Raw genomic sequence first — 26263 nt, 5'->3', positions numbered from 1 at the left:
ACTAAACCCGGGCAATATGCTAAATTCCCTATGTGAAAGAGGGCTACATCATTACCATAAACTACTGTATTGTGCTCTTGTAAAAAGCTGTGGTATTCTGTGTATGGGTTTTGAAAATTAATCAGCAACTATTAAGATAATTTATTAATTAGAGATGCACTGATTGACCGGCCTACGATTTTCACGTGATCGGCCATGACCGAACATATTTTAGGCCCGTCAAATTGAATCAACAGCCAAGTGCAACCTAGTTAGCAGGTGAAGAACATAAAATCCCCAGCTAACAATGAACTGACAACATAAGTTATACAACTTACAGTTCTCAAGGACGCACACATGCAATTTCCACTGGCTAGTTATTAGAGATGGTCCAATACCATTTCTATCTTTGTTGGCGGTCTGGCTCAGGTTAAACTCTTTGTGAAACATAAACAAACCCAAACAATGACTGCCACAGAACTTTCTTTTATTATCCAGTTTGACAGTCAGTTATGACGAGAAAAGAACATAAATTTCTTTAACATAGATTTTCTTTAAGGCTTTCGGATTGGTGCATAAACTTCAGTACTTCCCGATACCAGTTTTAGGCAGTATTGGAGGTGGTCCCAATACTGGTATCGGTACATCTCTACTAGTTATCCCTCAGACAGCGAGTCTCTTTTTTTTCTCTCACTTTTATACCAGGTGGCACGCGTGCCCGCCCACGGTGTTTAGCACATCTCTGCGTTATTTTCCAACATGCACTCTAACAATCATTGTTTATAGACTACCTTTTATAGAAAAGCATTACCCGTTTTCCTACAGAAGTTAAGTTTGCTAAATATATCCCTTTTTTTTAGTTGGATATTGGATGTGAAAAGAAGGAAATGGTTCCTCCATAACATTGCGCTTTAGACGTGTGTGAATTTCCCACACCAGGAGTAATTTATATAGTTCTATTTTATAGCGATCTGTTAAAAAATGTTCTATGTTCTTTGCAAAATGTAAACTATTGTATTAAAGAAAAGTTAGAAAGTAAATATTTGTGTGTGCTGTAAAGTGGTAAGAAAAAATGAAAATAGGAATTGGCTAAAATTGGCAGGTCAAAGTCAATGGAAAACCTGAATCGGCCTAGAAAACTGTAATCGGTTAATCTCTACTATTAATTGATGACAAATATTCTCTGGTTTCACCTTCTCAAATATGAGGATTTGCTTATTTTATGTTGTCTTACAGTATATGACAGATGATAAAGACTTCACAGTGGGCTATAGAGGAAATGTAAATGGATTTTTCACTACTTTTTAACATTTTCATGGTTTAGTTTAAGTTTATTTTGTCTGACAAGCAGTCAAAAAACCCGAAGTATTTACATTAAATTAAATATGACAAAAGCAGCAAAGCCTACAAGCAACTATAATGACCTATTGCACACCGCATAAATAAAATGTTAGACCACCAATATTTGGCAGTGCTATATGTTGACAGGAAAAAAGTGCCACAGAAGTCATATTGGTTCAAGAAATATAGAGATGTCCTGGCCGTAATTTACTGAGCAACGTAAGGAAAACGTATAAAGATGTGACGTGCAACCGGTTTAAAAGGATTTGATCAGTTTAGACACAGTTTATTGCTTAGTGGAACAGAACTGAAAATGCGTGTGAGTTTCATGGTAGAGAAAAAACTATTTCAACATAAACCAATATGCATTTGTACAAACAAACTGGCAGTAAGTTGGCACAGTAACACCAGAATGCCAGGTCAGGCTGCATGAGTCTAGCAATTTGAGATTTCTGGGGAATCGGCTCACGTGGGTGATGATTAGCATTATCAACCTTGGCTGAGAGTCAGTCAGTGGTGTAATAGACATACAGTTGTGGGAGTAAGGATACAGGAAGGCATCTGCCAACTATGCCTTCAGCAGTGCTATTATGCCTATGAGGATAGCTGGGGTATCACAGGGCAGCTCTATGAGGCAGCCCTATGATAGCCCACAATGCCAATCTACATACACACACACCTCTCTTTTGGGTCATTTTATCCTTTCTGTGTGTGGTTTGTTCATCAGTACTGTCTGCAAATTTGTTATTGTTACAAAACTCTGCCATGCCGGCAGTTACCTTGGCAGCAGCTAACAGGGACCAAATAAAAATGGCCAGCACAGGGCTTATCTGCTTGGCTTACTGAAAGACTTAATAAGAGAAACCATAATAGGCATAGGTAGGCTCCATGCATGATACATCCTTGGGTGTTGCCAAAAAACAAACACTCATTAACCCAGATACTAGCGACCTGTTTGAGCGTCGTGCACATTGACAGATAAAGTGTGTGCTCAGTGTGTGTGTGCGCGTGTGTGTGCACACACACACACACAAAGAAAATTTGTATCGTGCAATAAGGCAGGCCTGCTTGGCTCTTTTGGTGATTGCTTGAAAAGATTTACAAGGAATAGGTTTACGGCATTTGATATCTAACTGGGACATTTTGGGAACGATTGGTGGGATTGCTATGGACAAGGTACACTGGTATGTGCAACTCTGGAGATAGAGCTGACTATGCAAGACTAATAAATCATGCTATTCTGATTCAATTTTCAATGCAGTTATTCAATATAAACAAAAATTCTAATTATGGTATACAAAAGTTTTAATGCAATTATTTACATTGAGCAATTCAAATTCAGTTTCTGCGGCAACGACATCTCAAAATAGCCTTGGGAAGGAACACGTGTACGTTCAAAGGTTGTTTTAGTCGTGTAAAAAAAAAAAAAAACAAAAAAAAAAAAAATCTGATTGGACAGATAGTTTAGCTAGCTGTGTCGATTTACAGAGATCTGAGGAGCAGTTAACCATAGTCCTTCTAAATTGACTTGAGTTGCAAATGCCAACACAAAGAAAGCCTAAGGTAATCTGTCTGAATGGGGGACATCCGGTGGAATTTCCGTTAGCGCCGGAGCTATCCTGGAAGTGTAACATTGTGTATATATAAACTAAAACATAATGAAACAGAGAGCCCATTAATGAGAGTGTCCACTTGGTGGCGATAATGCACCTCTGAGCTGGTTTGCCAACCGCCAATAATATGGAGCTAGAACAGAGACTAACATCTGGTATTGAAAATAAAATTTGGCATTGAAACAACAAATATTGGCACTGAAAAATGTTGAACGGATATAAAACAGAAATATCAAAAACTAATAATCTCACAATCCTATATTATTTCACTTTGATATTTGTTTCCATTATGAAAGGTTTTTTCAATATCAATCTATATTTCTTCTTAATGTCTGTCTTTTCAGTGAAATTAAGTGATATCAAATGAAATGCCTTTTGGAAACAGCAGAATTCAGTTAATATCATTTCAGAGGAAATACATTCGGTCGGATTTTATCTTGATCGATATACGGCTTATGCGATAAACGTTGCTGGAAACGTCATTTGCCGAATAAATAATGAATTGCGATTAGGTTTTAGGTCATTTTATGGTTGCAACCCACCACAAAACGAAGAAGAAGAAGTTATAGTTAATTTCCGCTCTGTTTGCACACATGGCGGCTATATATCGATATACAATAGATATATGGCTTTTTGCGGGGCGATATAGCACTTTTGCTCGTTATATTTTGGACATTAGCATGGGTGGTCTTAATCCCAGGCAACAACCTCTGCTATGATAGTCTGCTGGAAACTCTGTATTTGTCTGGTGGCCTATGGTAAGAGTTTCCTAAAAGCTCTAGATTACTGTGATCAAGAGACAACATTTTTGACTGGTATGGTTATAAAATGATGAGAAACAACAAATTAATTTGTCGGTGACTGGGTCCACAAACGACACAATGTTGACTTGACGATTTTAGACAAAAATGCATTACTCCAAAAAACATTTTCAAACACAAGTGTGACTTTGTAATTACATGTAGGAACCCCAACGGATGCAAGTCACATGTTCCTGATGTACAATATGAACACACAAGAAAAAACATATAGTATTTGTGTACTTCATTAGTACATGTTTTACAGGTTCTTCATCCATATGAATGACTTAACCTTTAGTCAACAGTGGAGCCACATTGTAAAAGTTAAAGTCACTGCCTCGAGTCATTGTTTGCTCAATTCCACAATGCACTGCTGTAACAAGGAAATGTCCCCGCTGTGGGATGAACAACGTATAATCTAATCTACATGAACTTTTCTTCTTCTAACACTATCATATTTGTCATCATAACAAGATTTTTGATGTTCATGACATATGTTTATATGTTATTACAACATGTTATTTTTTCACAGCAATCCTCTTTGGATTAATTAAGTTTCTTTTTATGATAGAATAACTTGGAATGACAATGCTGGGAAAAACATATCACAATAACATAAAAATATATTCTCATAAAGACAAAAGATCAAATTCAAGATCAGGGGGAAACAAAACAGACTTGCCAGTGTACCTAATTCAGCATCAAATCCCCTGTGCACTTAAGTGTCATCTGTCAATTTTAGTTAGTGACGATACTAATGTGAAAATCAACCTTTGCAGTATGACACGGTTGCACTAACAAAAACAACCATTTCCACATTTTGAAAAAAAAGGTCCAATTTCCTGAAGACTGCTCACAAACTGGTGTTGTTACGGAAGCTCCCTGGGCTCTTGCTGTACATTGAATTACTTGTGACTTTCATTAGCTACAGAGCAGGCGGCAGAGCACTCCTCTGACCCTGGCTGTTCCTCAGCCAGGACGTCTACCATGCACTAGCTAACCGCACCACTGAGCTAAAGCCAGCCTGTCGCTGATAAACAGCAGGAATAATTGCCTCCGCTTGAAACATCATATGAACCGGCAATGCTTCTTATAGGTCGCAGCTAAGTATTTCACAGTGCATCAACCCAAACTGTTGCCCTTTACATAAAACGGTTTTTAGCTTCCTATGCAATTCAGAAACATCATAAACAAATGTAAGCAATAGCAACGTTGAATATTTCCAGCTGAAAACTGAAATATTTGGTTACAGCTGAAATGTTTCTGCTCTACTAGCAACAAATTATTGAGCACACCCCAATAAGTGACATAAATATGAACTACAACAGTGGATTTAGGAAGTCACAAGGCACTGTAGAGAAAATACTCAAGACATGCAGCCAAAAACATAACAAAAAGCTACACTAAGCATGAAGGTCTATAAAAAGGATCAAAGAGGTCCATAATAGGTTGCAAATAAGGTGAGACAACCAGAGTGCACTCTAACTCACACTGTAGCTACATAGTTCTTAGATCCTTTTCACACAAGCATGAATAATGTGACAGCAGACTCCCACCACAAGCTGAAGTAAAAAATGACTCCTGCAATTTGTACTTTAGCATTTTCATAAAAAAAAGTTGCGAGCATGGAAAAAGGATGTCATCCAAATCAATCTCTTTCAATGAGTCACCATCACTGCATCTCATCTGTGCACAGGAAAAGAAGGACACACTTTTATATTTCTTATCAATGTTTGCCAATATGTTGGCCAACTGATTCAACAGATGCTTTTGTGTGTTGCCAACAAGGAATTATTTTAGTCATCTTACAAGTAGAGAAGCAGTGCTTCGATATAATGCAGCATTCTGTTAAACTGAGATTTCATATCACACCAAAATATCAACAGATTCCAGCAGTTTGATAGCTCATATTTTACATTAGCTACATAGCTTAGCATATATTTGGTTAATTATGTCTTGGGGACATGGTGATTAGCCACATTCATAAGCCACTGACTTATTCAGCAGCCAAATATGATTAGTGGTACCTAGAGCCCAACCAACATAATCTGTATTAGATAGTTTCTACTACTTCAGTCCAGACAGCACTTTGATGCCTCCAAAAGATAAAATAACGTGCACTTTCAACATTAATTGTATTGTACCCAAGGGAAAATTTGTTTCGCAAGTTACACAAGTCAGACTTCTACATAAAATCTAGTAAATACACATTACAAAAACATGTAAAGACGTATAAAAAAAACGCTCACATTCTCACTTTTAATTACAGTTTTGCTACCAACTGTTAGCTAATAGTCTGAAAATACATACAGATTAAAGGGAGGGGGGGGGGGGGGGGGATTGTTGAATGTCAAAAATGAACCTGAAAACAGAGTGTAGTTTTTCTTTAGCATATCACATCACACTTTCAGTCACTATGACCACTACGCTCAGAAACTTTGTGCCTAAATATGAACAATAACGTCGCCGTCAACAGGCTTATCTGCTAATGGTAGCTACCGACCGTTACCTTGAAACCATCCAGCAAATAGACTGCGTAGGGAGGTTACCTGAAACCGGTGATTTAACGGCACCGCTCATTTTACACACAGTTTAACAATAAAAAGCTGAGTGAACATTATAACATTACTAGCTACATTTGTCATGTTGGTTTTGAGTGGTACGCCCCCCTAATAACCTGGAACACGGTTTTAAAACAGTAGCTAACATTGATACATTGCGTCGGAGGAAAACGGCGTCTTCTGCAGCGAGGAGGCAAAGGGACCGCCACGTTTGCTAACGTTAGCTTTATGTCTCTTCTGGGGTCCGATAAACAGTAAAATTCATCAAATTCAGTGTCCACAATGCTATATTCCAATAAACTGTGGCTGCGTGAGTGCGGATTTCACGTCGCGGCTTTCGTTGCCGTTTGTCACTTTGCCTAAGATTAAGTGACAAGTAGTATTCGCTATGACTGGGTTGCCATGACTTCGCGAGTGATGAAGTCCTGTCACTGTTCCTGTTGTTCACACTCAAAGGAGAAAGAAAGCAGATGACGGTTTGCTTGAGTTCAGTAGAGCAGACGGCTCTGCAGAGTCGTGTAATTACGACTTTATGACTTTTCGTAAACAGTTGAAGGCGCGGTGGGTGCGTGGTGTACATAACGGAAACCCTGTTGTGCGTCTGCTTGATTTACTATGGCAGCAGAAATTTTACCGTGGCGGGCTGCCATTAACAGAGAGGAAACACTGACAATTGTTTATTTTTTCAAGTACAGCCCCCTTGAGTTTCTGACAATGATTTGACTCATAATTGTTTGAGAACAGAGTCAAAAACAGTTGTTTCTTAGAAGCTGCTATTCCTTTGAGTGTTGAAATTTGCTGCAGATGTGTGTGAGAGCATCCTTAAAACCAGAAAGTGAGAATTCAGTCACTTGTGACAACAAACCACAGAGTGACTAAAGTTTGTACTTCCGCATGATACTGAATCCTTGCTAGTGTTGCCGTTTGTAACTAACTCTAAAATTTGACTTAACTGTAGTGTGAAATAAACAACAGTTTTAATAACAGTTTTCAGCCTAGTGGCCCAATGGTTAGCACTGGGGCTTCACAGCAACAATGGTTCTGGGTTTTTGTATATTGGTAATTAGGGGTCCAAGCCCGAGGATGCGTGCACCGCGGTTCACACAGCAGGGCTGTGGAACCCTATTGTTTTCGCTAGGTTTCCTTCTTCTTCTTCCTTCTTCTTCTTCTTATTATTCTTCTCCGCATAAAAGTGGTGCTGCAGCCTAAACCGTACATGGTGGCGACGCGCCATTTTCAGGACTGGTCCGAAAGTCCGCAAAGACCTCAGCCAAAAAAACTGACCCACTTCCACCACTAGGTGGCGCTATACCAGGACAAAACGCGTTTGGCCCTATAACTCCCAAACCGTACATCGGAAATTTAAAAACGTTACATCCACGCGTTCCCTGGATCCTACTGAATCTCGTGATATAGGCCACGCCCATTTCCGCCTAGACTTTTATGCGTGAAAAATGGTGATTTATCAAAAACCTACTTTTTCTAACTCCTCCGAGACCGTGCAATGGATCTGCACGAAAATTGGCACATAGCATCTCCAGACCCACCTGACAAAAGTTTGCATAAAGATTTTTTATAGGATAAAAATTGCGCGTGTTACGCGCAAACAAAGTTTAGTTGGTAGCTATGAAAACATTGCCATTGCCATATCTCGGCCAAAATAAATGCTATAAAAGCAAAACTTTACGATATTACTTGCTATGACCCCCTGAGGCTCTGTACCAAATTTCATGAACATTGGCCCCTAGGGGGCGCTACAAATAAAAAAAAGTGTGTTTTTCACGAACGTACTTTGCCATATCTCGGCCAAAATACGTGGTATCAACACCAAACTTGGGGTGATTGTTTGGCATGCCGCCCGGAGGCTTTATATCGAATTTAGTAACGATTGGCCATTAGGGGGCGCTATAATTAACATTTGTTGGTTTTGTCGACAAAGTCAATGCATTTAAATGGGAAATTTGCAATTGCAATATCTCTGCCGCAGTAAATGCTATCAAAACCAAACCAGTAATGATTGTTTCACCCACCGCCCGGAGGCTCTCTGCCAGATTTGGTAAAGACAGGCCCTTAGGGGGCGCTCTGATAAACATAGGACATTTCCCCGGTTCGATGGGGACGACTGGCGCGGGGAGGCTTGGACCCCGTTGAAACTGCGTGCAGTTCTAGTTACTTGCTATGACCCCCTGAGGCTCTGTACCAAATTTGACGAACATTGGCCGCTAGGGGGCGCCACAAATACAAAAATGTGTGTTTTTCATGAACAAACTTTGCCATATCTCGGCCAAAATACTTGGTATCGACACCAAACTTGGGGTGATTGTTTGGCATGCCGCACGGAAGCTTCATACATAATTTGGTAACGATGGGCCATTAGGGGGCGCTATAATCGACGTTTGATGATTTTGTGGACAAAGTCAATGCGTTTAAATGGGGAATTTGCAATTGCAATATCTCTGCCACAGTAAATGCTATCAAAACCAAACCGGCAATGATTGTTTCACCCACCGCCCGGAGGCTCACTGCCAAATTTGGTAGACAGGCCCTCCGGGGGCGCTTTAATCAACATAGAACAATTCCCCGGCTCGCTGGGGACGACTGGCGCGGGGAGGCTTGGACCCCGTTGAAACTGCGTGCAGTTCTAGTTGTATGTTCTCCCCATGTTTGTGTGGGTTTCCTCTAGGGCTCCAGTTCCCCCCCACCATCGAAAAACATGTACAAGGTTCTCCAGTCAGTGCCTGATCGCACTGGCTCAGATCTGGAGTTGGTCCCCAGGCGCTGTAAATGGCTGCCCACTGATCCCTTGAGGGATAAAGTACCTTTACCTTTTCTCTGTCAAAATCATCTCTCTCCCACCCACACACCACCACACACACACACACACACACACACCACACACACACACACACACACACACACACACACACACACACACACACACACACACACACACACACACACACACACACACGAAATGTAGTCTGTAGATGGCACAGACTATACTCTGGAGAACAGTTACTGTATTTCCCACAGTGGGCCACCTCAGGAAAAGGCTTTTAATAGACCAGACACCAAGCGAATGCAGTTTCCCTTGTAACAGACTTAATTAAAAACTCAACACTTCTTTTTTTTTTTTTAAAGCCATGTTTTACAGGCAGATAAAACTGCAGTAATGTGGAAGACGACTACTGAAGTAAGGGAAAACTCTTGACAGATGATTGTGAGAAGCTTTAACTCATTCTTGATAATCTATTTAATTTAGAATAAGTCAGTTGCCTTCTAGTCTTTATCCTTGACGTTTCTCTTCCGAGATTGCTCCATTGCTGACAGATATTCCGCTGGATTTCACTCGTTTATGCTTGATATCTGTTGCCTTGGGCTGGCTTTGTGTTGGCATTTAAAGGCTCTGACACACCAACCCAACGGCTGACCGTCAGCAGAAAAGGCAATCGGACTGATCATTCGGCTCCCATCATTCCAAAAAGTGCCTCGGAACGCAACAAAGCGACATTGACTTAAGTGTGCGTTCTGCGCGTGCAAGACATAATACATCTCCATAACAACAGACGGTGCTAATCTGTATTGTCGCCTGAAAAATGAAAACCGGAAATGACGATCGTGTCACGTGGGTCTGGCTTCTCCCGAATTTCAAAGCCGACCATAATGGCGGCTCGTTCGGAATACAATCTTGTATTTTACAAAAACAGTTCACTAAAACGTGTCTCTGAAAACACTTTAAGCGAAAAATAGGCCATGCAGTTGCTCAATCTGTCTATTGTTTTTTTTTGATTGACAAAAGTCATTTTGAATTATTTTCATCAGATATTGAGAGGCATTTGTCACGCTCATCCCACTCGTTATTGGCAAGTGCTTTCACATAAGTGCACTGATTTGCTAGTCAAGGGCTGGTACTGCACCAATCAGATTGGTCATTCAGTCCGATTGCCCACTGGCCAATTCAACAAGTCAAATCGGCCCAAATTAAAACCAACGGCTCCTCTGACACACCAAACAGACTCGAGTCACCGACCTCGCCTGACGGCCAATAATCAGGTTGATGTGTCAGCCCCTTTAAACTCTGGTCGATTTATGAAGACTGTGGTCAACCTTTTCTCAGATCTCAGCAGGGTAAATCCAGACAGCTAGCTAGATTATCTGTCCATTCTGAGGTTTCTGTTCCACGACTAAAACAACTTTGGAACGTAAACAAGTTCTTTCCCGAGGCTATTTTGCAGTGGCACTGCAGCTTTTCCCAGTGCTTAGCGCCGCCCAAGACGATTGTGATTGGTTTAAAGCAATGGCATAAACCAGAGCATGTTTTTCTCTTTGTGTCAACTGATTGTTTTGTGAGTTGTAGCAAAGCCAAGGCACAACCATGACAAATGAAGCCTCAATAACCGTCACATAACAAGGCTGAAATGCTGAAAGTCAAATACCCTCAAACCAACACAGCTACACATCAGTAAAGAGTCATCATGAAGTGAAGACAATCTCCTGCCTCTGTTATCTTGTGAGTGGTCGTCTAGCTTGTCTTGTTCATAAGTTTGTCATCAATCTGACAGTCAATGTCAAGTGGCTTTTACTTTAGCTTTGTTGTAACAAGAGAAGTGAGAGGACTGGGACAAAAAGCAGAGGAGTTGTCTCCCATCCTTTTCTGTAAAGTTTTCTGACCCAAAATGGCAGCTTTGTTGGTGTAAATTTAATTTTCTGTAAAAAAAAAATAAAAATAAAAAAAGATATATATGCTAATATGCTTCCTGGGTCAATGGCTGCACTTAGCACTTCCACTGCTAGCTCCAGTAAGACTGGAAACACGTTGAGCCTCATCTGAAATTGAATTTGCATAACACATCACACACAAATCCTGTGGTGATAAAGGTAATATGGCTTGTGCAATTGTGGGTGCAGTGTTTTGCATTGTGCAAACCTTTATAATACAATCAAAATCAGTGGCTATTAGCCATTAGTATCTGTTGTGTTTGTGTCAAGATGTTAGAAAAGTGTAAGTGTCCAGCCATGCCAATGTGAGAGTGTCTGTGAAAGCTTTTAGATCATGCAGGCTCACCCAGCAGAAGAAGCTTCAGCTCCCTTCTTGCATCCCTCTTGTCTCGCCGGAGTTGTTTCTCGATCTCAGAGTTGATTCGTTTGGACTCCTTCGCCTCTTCACTCAGGCAACAAGCCATCATGGAGTCTAAAGTCATCACCGCATGAGCTGAAAAGCCCGTCTGACAAGGGGGCGCCGGGCTACACCTCACACAAAGTATCAAATAAATGAGCAACAGTCCGTTTCCAACAAGTTATATCCAGCCAATAATCGAACTTGAAATGCTTGCTGCAGAATCTGGCCTTCTTGTTGATGGTTGATGAACTGCTGTCAAAATATGGGACAGCTCAGTCAAAGTCTTTTGTAAGTCCTCGGGCTACAGGAACTGACAGCTGATCACAGAAAATGTACAATGCAACATGTCCGCAAACATCTTGGATGATTACCTAAGGTGTAAATAACCATTTTTATTTGATGCATTTAGCATTAAAAAAAACACCTACCGACGTGGGTCCCAGAGACAGCGGGACACTACTGGCTGCCACATTAGTACAATCCTCTGCTGGTGGCCCGGTGGCCGAGTACAAGGCTAGCCGCCCCGAAACCAACACTGTACGCCCGCGCAGTGACAATGAGCGCCCGTCAAACTGTCCATCTACTGAACAAACACATAGGTTAGCACAATGTCTTTACCACTCGACTAACGATAACCCTTGTAGCAACCAGACTCAAAATATCGCTTTACAATTGCGCTCTGGGCAGTTATCCTCTTGCAGACGGAGGCACCTACTGACCAGTGTAGCTAAATGGGCAGGCTAATTGTTAGCTAGCTAAGTTAGCTCAGCTAGCCATCCCTGGAATTATGGGAATTACATCCAACTGACTAAAACCCAGAAAGCTCGGCCTGACAGAGGAGGACCTTCATTGTATTAAGCTAATGTTCCCCAAAAGACCTTGCCTGGACCAAACCCTCAAATGCTCAAACGTCTAACTGACAGTCAGATGCACCCTTGTAGTCCGTGCATTTTATCGCTCCTGGTATTTTTTCCTGGTGGTGGTGATTGCTCTTCGTCACCCACTTGCTCAGCCCCGGTGTGTGGTGTTGCTGCTTGCTGACGTCGCTTGGGATATACTCGATTGACAGAGGCAGAGCGAATGAAATCAGAACTTGTGGGCGTTTAAGGCGGGCCTTTGCTGGATGGTTAAATTCCCAAGTTTGCATGAGAGGAAGTCTTCCTTTAGGAGGCGTGTTAGCGACTGACATTTGGCTGAACGGGCAACGCCCATCTCCTGTCAAAGACCCGCAGATCCATGCGCTAATGTGTGCGCACATCCTGACCATTGCATCAAAAAATAAATCAAAAAACGGTGAAACTGTCAGATTGAGTTCCCTATTTAATGTTGGGGTTTTTTAAGATTATTTTTGGCCATTCTCAGCCTTTATTTTGATAGGACAGCAGAGGAGGGCACGACATGCAGCAAAAGGCCAAAGGTCAGAGACGAACCCGACGAGTAGCCCTCTATATATAAGGGCACCCACTCTACCAACTGAACTACCTAGGTGTCCCCATTTAAGGTTTTTTACTTATTTTAATGAGTTAATTTAATAAAGTTAATTGTTATAACTTAATTTATTTTCCATTAGTTTTTGCCGAACCTGGAATGTTTGTGTTAGCCTACTTTATTTGGTTTCATTTATGTTTTTTTTCCCTTATCCTTTTATGCCTTTTGTCTGTATATTTATGTATCTAGTTAAAACACATCTGTCTGCAAGCAGGAAAGAGAACATTTACTCAGTACTATACCTAAGTAGCCTACTATTTTTGAGGTACTTGATTTGAGATGCTCTAGTTACTATTTACTTTTCAGATTAAAAAAAGAAAAAAAGATGATTAAACCAGTGGTTTCCAACCTTTTTGGATTGTGACCCATTACAAAAGCAGGATCACATTGGGGCCATGTTTAGAGGTCTTTGAGTTGTTTAACAGTTTACTTATTATACCTTTTATTCTTGTAATCTGTTTTTAAATTTGTATTCTTTGCGTTTAATTCTGTGATCATTTCTAACAGTGTTTTAATGTTTTGTGTAAAGCACTTTGAATTGGACTGCTGCTGAAATGTGTTATATAAATAAAACTGCCTTGCCTTGCCTTTTGAAGCACAAAGAGATTGAAGGTATCCAGTATTTCACAAAACATCAACAATTATGAAACAGTCCTAAAAACAAATGCATTTTCTTCCTTAGTTTCTACCTAAATAATCATCTTATGACCCCTCAGATTTATCTTGTGCTTTGGAGGGGATCCGACCCCTAGTTGGGAAACCACTGGATTAACTATATAACAAAACTATGATAGGCCTGCAACAGTGTAATGCTACTTAGACAGGGGACATTTTTCCGTGGAACCATTACTTTACTTTAACAGTGGCTGGTGTAACGATGTAACAGTGATTCTACAAATAGGCGTTTAGGAGCGGAGACAGGGACTGGTTTCAAGAGTCAAAATACAGGTTTAGCAAGGCGGTGAGAGATGCTAAAAAACTGTACTCTCAGAAACTTCAACAACAGTTTTCAGCAAAAGACCCGGTTTCTGTCTGGAGCGAGCTCAGACAAATAACCAACTACAAAGTAAAGGCCCCTGCAAAGCAGTCGGACCAGAATGTGTTTCTCCGTCCACCTTAAAGCACCGCGCTGATCAGCTGTCTCCAGATTTCACAGACATCTTTAACACCTCACTGGAAACATGTCACACACCATGTTACATACCAGCCTGCTTTAAGTCCTCCACCTTCATTCCTGTTCCAGAGAAAGCAAGGATCACAGGACTAAATGACTACAGACCCGTCACCTTGACCTCTGTGGTTATGAACCACAGATCCCACTCCTGGACCCCCTGCAGTTCGCCTACAGAGCCAGCACAGTCAATTGGCTCTTCATTTCATCCTCTGGCACCTGGACTCCTACCTACGCCAGGATCCTGTTTGTGGACTTCAGCTCTGCTTTCAACACCATCCTCCCAGCCCTGCTAGAGGACAAGCTGAACCAGCTGCATGTGCCTGACTCCCCCTAAGTGTCACAGACTTCCTGTCTGACACTAAGCAGTGTGAAGCTGGGGAAACACGTCTCTGGCTCTTTGACCATCAGAACCAGTTCCCTTAAGGCTGCATCCTTTCACCTCGGCTCCTCTTTCCATACACCAACAGCTGCTCCTCCAGTCACCAGTCCTGAAGTTCGCGGACGACACATCCCTCAATGGACTCATTCCTGGTGAATCTACCTATAGGCGAAAAATTGACCAACTGGTGACCTTGTGCAATTAGAGCAACCTGGAGATAAACGCTCTGAAGACAGTGGAGGTGGTTGTGGACTTTATCCATCATCTCCCAGGACCTTCAAGTGGGAGCTGAAGCTCAGCTCCCTTGTCAAAAAGCCCAGGAGAGGATGTATTTCCTGCGGCACTTGAAGAAGTTCAACCTGCCAAAGAAAATGATGGTGCACTTCTACATGGCCATCACCGAGTCCACCTCACTTGCTCCATCCCCATTTGGTACGCTGCTGCCACTGCTAAGGACAAGGGGAGGCTACAGCGTATCACCTGCTCTGCTGAGAAGGTGATTGGCTGCAATTGGACCCCCACTGACATTGAACCTTAATCCTACATCTTGTCCTGTGCACATTCTACATAGCCTTATAGAACTTTTGCACATACCTCTACATTTTGGTAGATGGACGTACCTGCAGTAACCATTCAGCCTCTTTTTTTCCTTCTATCATATGTACATGGCTGTGCAATGTTAAATAGTTATATGTAAGCATGTATGTGTTATTTGTTTCTGTATTTCTTTGGTATCATTGTTTTTACGTACACAACATCAACCAAAGCAAAAAGAACACTTTGTCAACAAACAAAACAAATTGTATCATAGTTAGGGTCAATATTTAATTGGCTTTTCAGGATAAGTAAAGTACCTCATGGTTTCCAGCTATTACAAATAGAAAGTGTCATACTTACTTTGTAATTCCAAAATTACCAAACAATTTCACTTTCATTTTCTTCAGATCATCAGCTATTTGAAACATGGGTAGTTGTTACTGCAATATGCTATAATCAGCTCTATTTCTTGTCCGTCCTTTATTTGTCTCTTAAATAATTTTTTATAAGTTTTAAACTTCATATGTCACAGTGGTGGATGAAGTATTCCGACCCTTTTCACATTCAAATAAACGGAAATACCACACTAAAAAGAGTAAGTTGTATATTAGTACTGTTACTAACAAAAAAGTATCAAAAAGTACGTACTACTAATTATGCATGATAACTCATTTTAGAGGGTTATGTGCATATGTATTTACAGCAATATCAAAGGATTGTCATCAGGGATTCCTTAACATATAAAAATATATATGTCTTACTTGTTTTTCTCCCAGAAATAGTAGCTACAACACTCTGGCTAGACATGGTCCTGTGGTCCCCAACAACAAAGCTGGCATATGTTGTGGAATCAACAGTACCATGGGAAGACGGGGCTGAAGAGGCTTATGAGAGGAAAAAGAGCAAATATCCTGCTATTCTACTGGAGGACCAGCATCATCCCAGTATAGGTGGGATGCAGGGAATTTGAAGGCACATCTACTACCAGTTTGCTGAGAAAAATAAGGGTGAAGGGTCGTCAAGTCCATGTCAAGTGCTTCCAAAAAAAGAGGTCACTGGCTCTGGATCATGAGTTAAGACTCCTACTGGGCAGCAAGGTAGAGACAGATGGCATGCGGTCTGGCTTAGGCCGGACTCAGGGAGAAGGATGCCCTTGCCATGCAGAGCCAAATGAGAATATGGAGGGTATGGCATGGAGGGGGGTGTACTTGGGACACTGGGTACACTGTTGAGCCTTCTGAAGACGTTGTAGGCTTCAATCAACAAAACGTGAAGGAAGTAGGGTACCCACCTGATGACCCTAATGACATACCTTACCCTCCTTTTCACCACTCCACACCAACTGCTACTTTCAAGAGTTTCCTTCTAAAGGGAATGAAACATCTAGTTTTATTAGCTTAATTAATAACTACCTACAATGCATCATATTTTACAAATCTACAATAAGTACATTTTCCTCAGAAATATTATGGAGTAGATGTATACAGTAAAATGTAAATACAGAACTTCCTCAGTATTTACATGACTTGACTAAATGTCCTGGGTTACTTTCCACAACCGATCTGCATACTGGGCTGTGGAATATCCTGTTGATTCCTGGCATTTGATTGGCCGCCCCAAGTGCCGACCCCAAACTGGTGGCCACCATATTAAAAAAATCCTGGAGCTGTCACTGATTATTGGATTTCCATTATTAATGCATGAACATGAAGAAGGGGTTTAATGTTGGCTACGTTATTGGGAATTTAATCTTTTTGAATCATATTTGTGTATGTAATCTTAGTCTTCACAGTAACTGTAGCTGTCAAGTCAAAAGTGGAGTAAAAATACATTCCCTCTCAAATATAGTGATGAAAATATATAAAAATAGCAGAAAATGGAAATAATCAAGTAAAGCACAAGTACCTCAAAAGTGTACTCAAACAGGATACTTGAGTAAATAAGTAACTTAGTTACTTTCCACCACTGCAGGAGAGACACTTTCAAATGTTTTTAAAAAGTGATTGTAGACGTGAAAATGTTTTTTATGCAATTGTACTTCCCAGTGATAAATTCACCCGGGCCCGGAGAGAAATTCCTCTTCTACATCAGTTAATGACTTATTCATCCTGTCGATATTTCAATAGTCTATGATGGAGATTAGGACAGAATCAAAAGCACAATGTCACTGTATCTAAATCTTTCAGTGTGAATGAGCTGGCAGACGATGCTGTTGAGCTAAGCGACATCTTGTGGACGTGTGATGTAGTCGCAAGAGGGAGGTTCAATAAAACATGATTTAGGAATCTGGTAAAAATGTTTTAAAAAAAGCTTCAAATCCTTACATAAAAATAAGATATCTTTCGTTTGACCTGTATCAAAGCCTCTTCCTTTTATCGTTCCATGTAAAGATGTCTAACCTAAATATCAGGAATACTCCTTTAGAAGAAGAAGCTTCAAATCACATTAAAATCTTCATTCACAGACAGTTATTGAAACAGATGGTGTGCATTAGATTAATATAGGATGTGGCTGCAGGTAAATCAGATCAGCTACCCTTAAACATTTCAATAAGTATATCAATACAGATTAAAGTTTCAAATATTTTGCAGTATGAAGGTTTAAACTCCCGAAGACCAAATGCCAAGGATTCATGATGTAACCTAAAAGAATGAATGCATTAGAAACACAACAAACTGGTTCTTGGTATGCTCGGTATGATCAGGAAAATCCTCAGTCATGACTCATGAGAATACTTATACTTAATAGTGTGACCTGCCCATGTCTCAGTGGAGCCACACACCTTCAGAAAGGACTTTATTCATTCACTTTGAACTGTCTGCCATACCATTCAACAAGCAAGCATTTCCAAGCTTCGTTTTTTAAAATTAAGAATATACTCGCATTATGTTTAAGTCTTAGTGATATAATGTTATTCAAAATGCATTCTACACTTAGGCATCTATAGATAATTACAAGAACAATGGTTGTACAGCAGTGGTGCGCAACCTGGGGGGTGGGAGCCCACTAAGGGGTCGCAGGATAAATCTGGGGGGTCGCAAGATAATAAATGTGACAAAAAGAAGTAAAACATGGCTCTTTTACACAAATTTATATTCATTTTTTCTAGAGGAGAAAGCAGCTCGTTGATGTATTTGCTCACAATTCATATGTAGATATTTACAATGGAGAAAGAAGTACTGAGATCTTATACTTATTAAAAGTAGCAATACCACAGTCTAGAATACTATGTTGGAAGTAAAAGTCCTGAATTCAAAATTCTACTTAAAGTGACTAGATGTAACTTCTACACGTTCTGACACTGTAATGTTCCAGCTGATGATCATAAGCCTGTAAAAGCAAACTAGACTAACGGTGAAAAGAAATACGTTTTTATATATTTTTATTAATGCCTCCGCCCGGGGCAGTTCTTTACCGCAAAGTCACAAAGTGATATACGGCAGGTAGGCGGTGCTACCGTAACTCATTCTGATGGGTCACAGAGTTTGGTGTATCACCGGAAAACCCTGTGTTAGTGGATCCAACTAGGTAAAAGGTAGCAGTAGATTTCCTTTTGTGGGCCTAATTGTATTTTAGAAGTTATCTGCTGTAGTTATGGCTGATACTGGGCCAGGTCCGTCACAGAAAAGATGGAAATAAACAAATAACAACAAAAAGCTAAAAGGGAAAGTGAAAGACAACAACAACAATTTATTGTATAATGACAATAAAGGCATTCTATTCTATTCTATTAAGGGATTGTAAATGATTCAAAAACTTCCCCGAATTGTCCCTCAGGTATGTAATATGTCTATTTCATTCATGAAATAACTTTACAATGCGAGATGAAGTTGTACGCCAGAACAGCCCATTTCAGGATAATGTAAATTATTGCTTTATAATTATTGATGCATTAAAATGTACATTACTGTTGCAGCTGTTAAAGGTGGGACTTAACCTATATACACAGCAAGTAGCTTGTGAATTTTACCAACGGATCAATTGGTTCAAGATAAATACATAGTTATGTATTTTTAGATTACATTTTGTATTTGACTAAATATTTTTTGTGAATCTGAACATAGTTGGGTACAAATGTACAATATTTAACTCAGGAATGTAGTGGACAAAGTAGCAAAAACAAGTGAAGTGTATTAAAATTGTAGTACAATCCTTGAGTATATGTTACTTTCCACTACTGGACATATGTAAGCTGAGGGGTCGCTGGTGTTCTTAAAGAGGTCAAAGGACGGTAACCGCTTGGTTTTGTGAACAATCAAAGAGCATTTGTTCCAGCTGAAACGAAAAGTGTTTAATTGCGTCTTGTGGTTGACATTTACAGAAAATATCATGAGCGAGTTAAATGTTGTGCAAATGTGCATTTACCTAAACAACTGAATTGAACAATTGTGTTTGAATGATTATTCTTGCTGGACAATACTTTGCACAAAGGAATTCATTGTTTATTTGAATCAGAAATCAGAATCAGAAATAGTTTCTTGATCCCCGAAGGGAAATTTTGTGTTGCAGTTGCACAAATAGTCTAGTATGAGTTTAGTTTAGTTTATTGGTTTACACATAGACAAATACTACAGATTAATACACACATAATCAATAAAAGATGTGATGGAGAGATGCAAAAAACCCTCAAAGGGGCTTAATCTGGGCTCTCTCCAATACATAATCCAATTAAAATTGAACATTTTAAATTATTAGAAGCAAAGCTAACATGACAGGAAACAGAGTGCGCTGCTCCATCATCTCCATTATGCCATAGTGTCAGATTAATCATTGATCATCATCTGTTTTCCACAGAAGCCAGCGACAGAGGACAGTCTCCTCACACTCTACCTCCTGCTGCTTCCTTCCTGTAAGGATTCATCCACAAGATGATATGACACCTACAGAGACCTAATTATACAATGTGTTGTATCCTCCTTGGAGATCAGAAGAACACCACAAATATCTCACTTGCTGATACTAGAAGGATGGGACAGGTACTTTCCTGTTACATCCACTCGCTATGCACAATTTCTGTCTTTTCTTTTTGCTTCTTTCTCTCCTCTGAATATCTTTTTATTAACATTAATTTCCTCGACATACAGTATAATACTGTAATAAAACATTTTCCCTCATGAAAAAACTGCAAAAACTGTTTTGTATCCAGGGCCTCTTGGAGCATATTCTTCTAAGAGTACACTCGTTATCCCTGTGTGCCAAACATGACCTGATCCAGTGTAAGTTAATACACCGCGCTTATTGGACAAAACTCAGGCTTTCTAAAATATCCAGTATCCCAACATTGATCCTGTTTGTGACAAGTGTAAAATAGCTCCAGCCTCTCTTCTTCATATGTTTTGGGTGTGCCTGTATCTCCCGAGATACTGGTCTTTGGGACACTATAAGCCTAAGGGGTTCTTGGTGTGATCTTGGACCCAAATGTACTGATAGCCCTCTATGGAGTCATGCCAACCCCGGTGACCCTGCAAAATATCAATGCAGATTGTGTAGCCTTCCTAATGTTACTGGCTAGACGATCGATCCTACTTCGCTGGAAGTCTCCTTGTCCTCCCTCATTTGAGTCCTGGATCAGAGATGCTCTCCATTTTAGTAGGCTAGAAAAAATTACGTACACGCTTCTTTGGATCCTCAGCTAAATTCTTTAATATCTGGCAGCCTTTTTTAACCATGTAGAAACATTACAGTCCCACAGTGAAACTGACTGCCCTTGTTCCAACTGGCTAACATTTTCTGTATTTTTTTTGCACCTGTGAGTTTTTTTTTGTGATCAAATTTTTGTTTTTAGATTCAGAAAAAATGTAAACATAACATTTACAAACAACATACTGGGACATAGGAACGTGTCCCAAGGCCACAAAATCAAAGAGAGTAAAAATGGGAGGGAGGGAGACAAAACAACACATGCAGAAACAGACACACACAGACGGACACAAGACAAGGGACCAATCACACACACAAACAAAAGAAAAGGCTACAGCATTGACCGTAAGGACTCAGCCATGCTGTGCCAAGTCTCCAAAGTCTTCCCCGGGGCTCCACCCACACCAGCCAGTAGAGAGTTCCATGTCTGTGACATCCAAAAAAGAAAGGATCCATGTACGGACAGATAAGTCACGAGGTGGCTTCCAACGGGTTACAATCATTCTCCTAGCAGCTGTGAGTCCAGCAAACACAGCACGGTTTCTGAGCTTTAGAAAGCTGGAAGGCTAACAGGTCATTCAGAATCAAAACACTGACAGTAACAGGCACAGTAACATTAATCAAGGTGGACATTTTGGATGCAATATTGTTCCAGAAGTGACCAACAGGAGAGCACTCCCAGAACATATGCAGAAATGTACCTTGAGCTTTAATTGGGCAGAACATGCATAAAGGGCTGTTATTTTCATGTGATACATTTTCACGGGGGTGAGATATGTCCTATGTATGGAATTGTAGTGAATCTGCTGATGATCTGGATTGCGAGATACTTCTGGAATGTTAGAGCATACTTCATGCCAGGCAAGAACGGGGTCTGGGCAATTGCGTGCCCAGATCCTCTCAATAGGAAGGCCGACGCGGCCAGATATCACCAAGAACTGATAAAGCCTGAATACCATACCACAGTTTTTATGCTGCACAGTAAATAAATAACTTCCAAATAGGATGGATGGACAAAGGCCACTGCCAAGGGACACCGTATGCCTTCAGTGCAACCTTAACTGAAGGTAAAAGAAAAAAGAGGAACTTGGCAGACCAAATGCATTTTGTAAGTCAGAAAAAGGTCACAAGCCAACCTCACCAATAATGTCTTTTAGACAATGAACTCCCCTTTGTTCCCACTGTGGAGCTGTTATCAGCCTCCCACCAATAAGGAGTGCTGTATTATTGAATAATGGGAAAAAAGTGTGCCAGTTACAAGCTATATGGCAATATGTTTCTGCATAATCTCCAAGTTTTGATAAGACAAGAGATAATGGGGCCAAAGTGTAGCTGGCACTGTTTGTTTGAAATATTGGCAAAGAGAACGTCATAGAGTGACTAAGGCTCTGTCAGAGCACTCTTTAAGGTACGCCAGCATACAGACACATCTGGACTAAACCAAGTGAGAAGGGGTCTTAACACAAAAGACCAGAAATTATGTTTAAAGTTAGGAACTAAGAGCCCACCATCTTCTCGCCTCTTCTGTAAAGTGGACATCTTAAGTCACTGCTGCTTGCCTTTCCAGATAAATTTGGATACTGCTGATTGTAATTTACGCCAGTAGCCAGAAGGAGGGGAGAGAGGCAGCCTGGAGCTCACAAAATTGCCCCTGGGTGAAACATTAATTTTAACCACTGAGATACGAGCTTGAATCGACATCGGGAGACCTCTTTGTTTTTCCATATTCTTCAAAACGCTGTTCAGAGCAACAGAATAGTTATGTTTAATGATCCGGTTTAAGAAGGAGAAGACCTCAATGCCTAAATATTTAAAACAATTGGGATGTCGGCAGAGAAGGTTGAGTTGCGGGGCAGAGTCATTTGAATGTAGTAGAGCAGACTTTGACCAATTCATTTTAAAGCCTGATAAGCTACCATACTCCTCGCAAAATGAGGATGGGTTTTCTATAAAGACCAAAACATCGTCCGCAAATAATGAGAGATGATGCTGTGTGCTGCGAATGCATATTGGCGACACCATAATCGATTGGCGAATGGCTTGACGGGCTGACGGATTAGAATACAAAGCTTTGATCGTACCAATGAAAGTTTTACCAAAGCCCATCACCTCTAAGACTGACCAAAAATGGCCACTCAAGTCTGTCAAAGTCTTTCATTGCGTCATGAGAAAGAAGTGCCATTGGGGTCTTACTGTCCTCCGCCGCATCCACAATGTGAAGAAGGCGTCTAACGTTATCTGCTGCCAGTCTCGTTTTAATGAATCCTGTTTGGTCAAGGTTCTCTAATTCTGACATATGGGACAGTAAAGTAAAGAAGCTAGCTTTGCAAAGATTTTTATGTCAGTGTTAAGCAGGCTCAGAGGCCGATAGCTAGAACACTCTGTAGGATCCTTCTCCTTTTTCAGTAGTAAGGCAATCAAAGCTGTGTTAACATCCCTTGAAAATTCACCCTTTTCAATAGAGAAGTTAATCATGACAAGAAGGAAAGGGCCCAACTGTTCCCAAAAAGTTGGATAAAAATCTCCAATAGAAAATAATTTGTCCAAGCTAGCTGATTCCTCTGCTGATAACTGAGGCAAGTCAAGCTGATTTAACCAGCTGTCACAGTGAGGATTTATCCAACGTAACCTCAGATTCATACAGGTTGGAATAAAATGTCTGAAAGGATTTATCTCATTTCTCTATCTTACCCCTACCCCTTACCCTTCCCCTAGGTTTTGCGCATTCATGCGAGACTAAGTGCTGTCCCAATCCTCATTTTGACCCAGGGCTAGGGGTAAGACAAAGAGGTATACGGCCCTTGGAACCGAGTGAGGACGCGAGCTTACTTGAAACTGAGGGTTTATTGCGAAACAAGCAACAATGGCTGCCAGATCGACCAGAGAGACCCATTGATGTAAGTATATTCGGCTTAAATAATTGATTTAAAATTACGACAGGCTAGTTTTGTGCTCTATACAGTCCTGCACATGTATACTTGCAATCATGTTCTTAATTGAAACTTCTTTTAAATTGCTAGCTTGCTATGCCAACGCTAATTGCTAACTGCTAACGTTAACCGTTAACATTGATGATTTGCACAACAGTCCCGCATTTCTCTGCCTTGAATGGACTGTATACATGTCTACAGTTTCAACCATTAGCAGATAATTTTGTTTGATATCAGTGCCCAACACTACTTGCTTTGGAGACATTGGTACGTGCTTTACATTTACCGCCCTGTATCACAGTATTTGGGGTATTCCCAAAGTGGGGGTCGGGACCCACAGGGGGGTCGCGAGCCAGAGAGGGGGGGGTTGCAAGTTGATTTCCAGAAATAAAATAAAAATTTAAAACGATTAAAAATAGCATATTTTAGCCATGATTTTAACACAAGATAAAACTGTTGTGTTATTTTGTGTTATTTTGTGTTGTCAATATGCTCGTGTTTGGATACGCCTATAGTGCGTGCGCGGTTGCGCGCAATGTTTATATACTTTTACAGTGGGGGGGTCGCAAGTCACTTGCACCGTTACTTTGGGGGTCGTGGCTGAAAGTTTTGGGAACCCCTGATGTATCACACAGGGACGCAGGAGGACACCCGGCAGCTGGTCTACTTTTCGGCTGAAAACAAGCAGAAGTTTCTTAATCATGTGTTCATGTTGTACCCATTCATTATTGCATTGGTACTGTATTATTGTAATCATTTGTAATCAATTGTTGTTCATGCACTTGTATATTGTTGTTGGTTACGATACAGGACACACTGAAATGTGAGGGAAAGGTTACTGGCCAACCGGCATCAGACTGGTCTGGAATACCAGAGTAACTGTAGTTTATTTGTGTGTTTGTGGTCTTTTTTTAGTTTTATACATTTGAGTGCATTTTTATGTGTGTGACATGTAAGTTATGGTTCTAATAGTTGATAATGGTTCTGTAACATTATATATTTTATGTAATGTTTTTGTCTGTTATGCTTAATTTGTTGGGCAATAAAGACAAAATGTTTTCCTGAAGATCAGTGACATTCAAAACAGTGGTAACTGAAACAGATATACAACACACCATGTGTGTGTGCATACACATGTGTATTGCAAACAGACCTAAGTACTACACAGATAAGAACATCTGCCGCTGCACCACCAAAGTGAACATCAAATAAATATTAAAGGGTTAGGGGTAAGGGGTAGGCGGTAGGGGGTAAGATGGAGAAATTTGTCAAATAGTTTTATACTGTTCCAACTTCAATATTCACTTTGGTGGAGCAGAGGCAGATGTTCTTATCTGTATGTCTGTTTACAACACACATGTGTACACACACACATGGTGTGTTGTATATCTGTTTCAGTTATCACCATTTTGAATGACATTGATGTTCAGAAAAACATTTTAACAAAAATCTGTCTTTATTGCCCCAAAAAATTAAAAGTACACACATGAACAGGACTGTATAGAGCTTGTTTCGCAATAAACCCTCGGTTTCAAGTAAGCTCGCGCCCTCACTCGGTTCCAAGGGCCATATACCCCTTTGTCACCGCTTCGTCTGCCCCTAGCCCTTGATCAAAGAGTATTGGGACAGCACTTGCTCTCGCATGAAAACCTAGTGGAAGGATTAAGATAGAGAAATGAGATTCAGCCTTACTCTGGACTGTGGTACTACTGTAATCATCCCGGTCTTACTTTTATACATGCTTCATTGTCCCTTTTTATTTTATTTTATTTATTACTATTTTTTATTTATTTTGTTATATATTTTTGCCCTATACACAAATCACAATGAAAATTGTTGTTCTTGAAAAAACACCAATAAGCAGCTTTGAATTTGTATAAACTGACTTTCTACCAAATATACAGAATATTTAACATATATCATCAACAAAAACACTAGGATATGTTATATAGTCCCATGTGTCCTTAGTGTGCGCACACACGCACGCACACACATAACACACACACACACACACACACACACACACACACACCACACACACACACACACACACACACACACCACACATACACACACACACGTTACAAGTATCCCAAAGGGCATTGTTTACAGTAACAACGCCTACACATTTACATTTCATGTTTTATAGCCTAACACTAATAAGACCCCACCATACACACCCCTCTTGGTCTTTCCCCACGTCATTTTCACGGAAATGCAGAGCTCAGGTGATCTCAATATCTGAGACCATGAAGGCTTAGACCAACCGGTTCTGCAGGGCTGAGACAAAAGATTGACACCCAAATAGCAGCCAAGAGGAGTGACAAAATACCTGTTGTACACTTAATCTCTGCCACGAAAACACTTTCAGGTTGATTCATAAAGTGCTGCACTACAAAGAAAAGCCCTCCTACAAGCACGTATGTCATGTTTTTGTAGGCCTACTAATATTTTGAAATAAGATATTAAAAGTTTCAAATGTACAAAATAACAAAATAATGTGTAGCCTATTAAAATGTAATGAGCTAAAAGCTGACAATGTAAAGTTTAAACTTTCACTGTTTGATTAATAATAATTCAGTAAAACTTCTGTGTCCGTGATATAACTCGAGCTCGGCTGAAACATGAAACAGCCGAAACTTTATCCGCAGCGCAGCGCACTGATTCCGCTGCTGTCAATCAAGAGTTGAACGAATAAGAGC

General features: G+C 40.4%; 1 protein-coding gene and 1 long non-coding RNA gene across 4 annotated transcripts in view; one reads left to right on the top strand and one right to left on the bottom strand.

Annotated features, from left to right (window-relative positions):
* LOC116695435 (guanine nucleotide-binding protein G(q) subunit alpha) overlaps window positions 1–12449 on the bottom strand; it is a 40327-nt gene extending 27878 nt beyond the window's left edge. Inside the window, exon 1 of one of the 2 annotated variants that reach the window (XM_032525691.1) lies at window positions 11360–12449. In XM_032525691.1, the coding sequence (XP_032381582.1) occupies window positions 11360–11495 (136 nt within the window). In that variant the 5' untranslated portion in view covers window positions 11496–12449. The remainder of the gene's footprint in view (window positions 1–11359) is intronic. The other variant, XM_032525690.1, reaches the window with a different exon arrangement.
* On the top strand, window positions 808–21729 carry LOC116695437 (uncharacterized). 2 transcript variants are annotated; one of them, XR_004333463.1, is made up of 3 exons: window positions 808–952; window positions 10445–10451; window positions 21699–21729. It is a non-coding gene; the product is annotated as an uncharacterized LOC116695437 (long non-coding RNA). The 2 variants fall into 2 exon arrangements; XR_004333462.1 differs by lacking the exon at window positions 21699–21729 and adding an exon at window positions 17253–17266.
* Window positions 21730–26263: the final 4534 nt, after the last annotated feature.

Source organism: Etheostoma spectabile, chromosome 9 (genome assembly GCF_008692095.1).
Source record: "Etheostoma spectabile isolate EspeVRDwgs_2016 chromosome 9, UIUC_Espe_1.0, whole genome shotgun sequence".
Lineage (NCBI taxonomy): Eukaryota > Metazoa > Chordata > Actinopteri > Perciformes > Percidae > Etheostoma > Etheostoma spectabile.
Note: the sequence above shows the minus strand (reverse complement) of the source record. Positions and strands in the feature narration are given on the sequence as shown.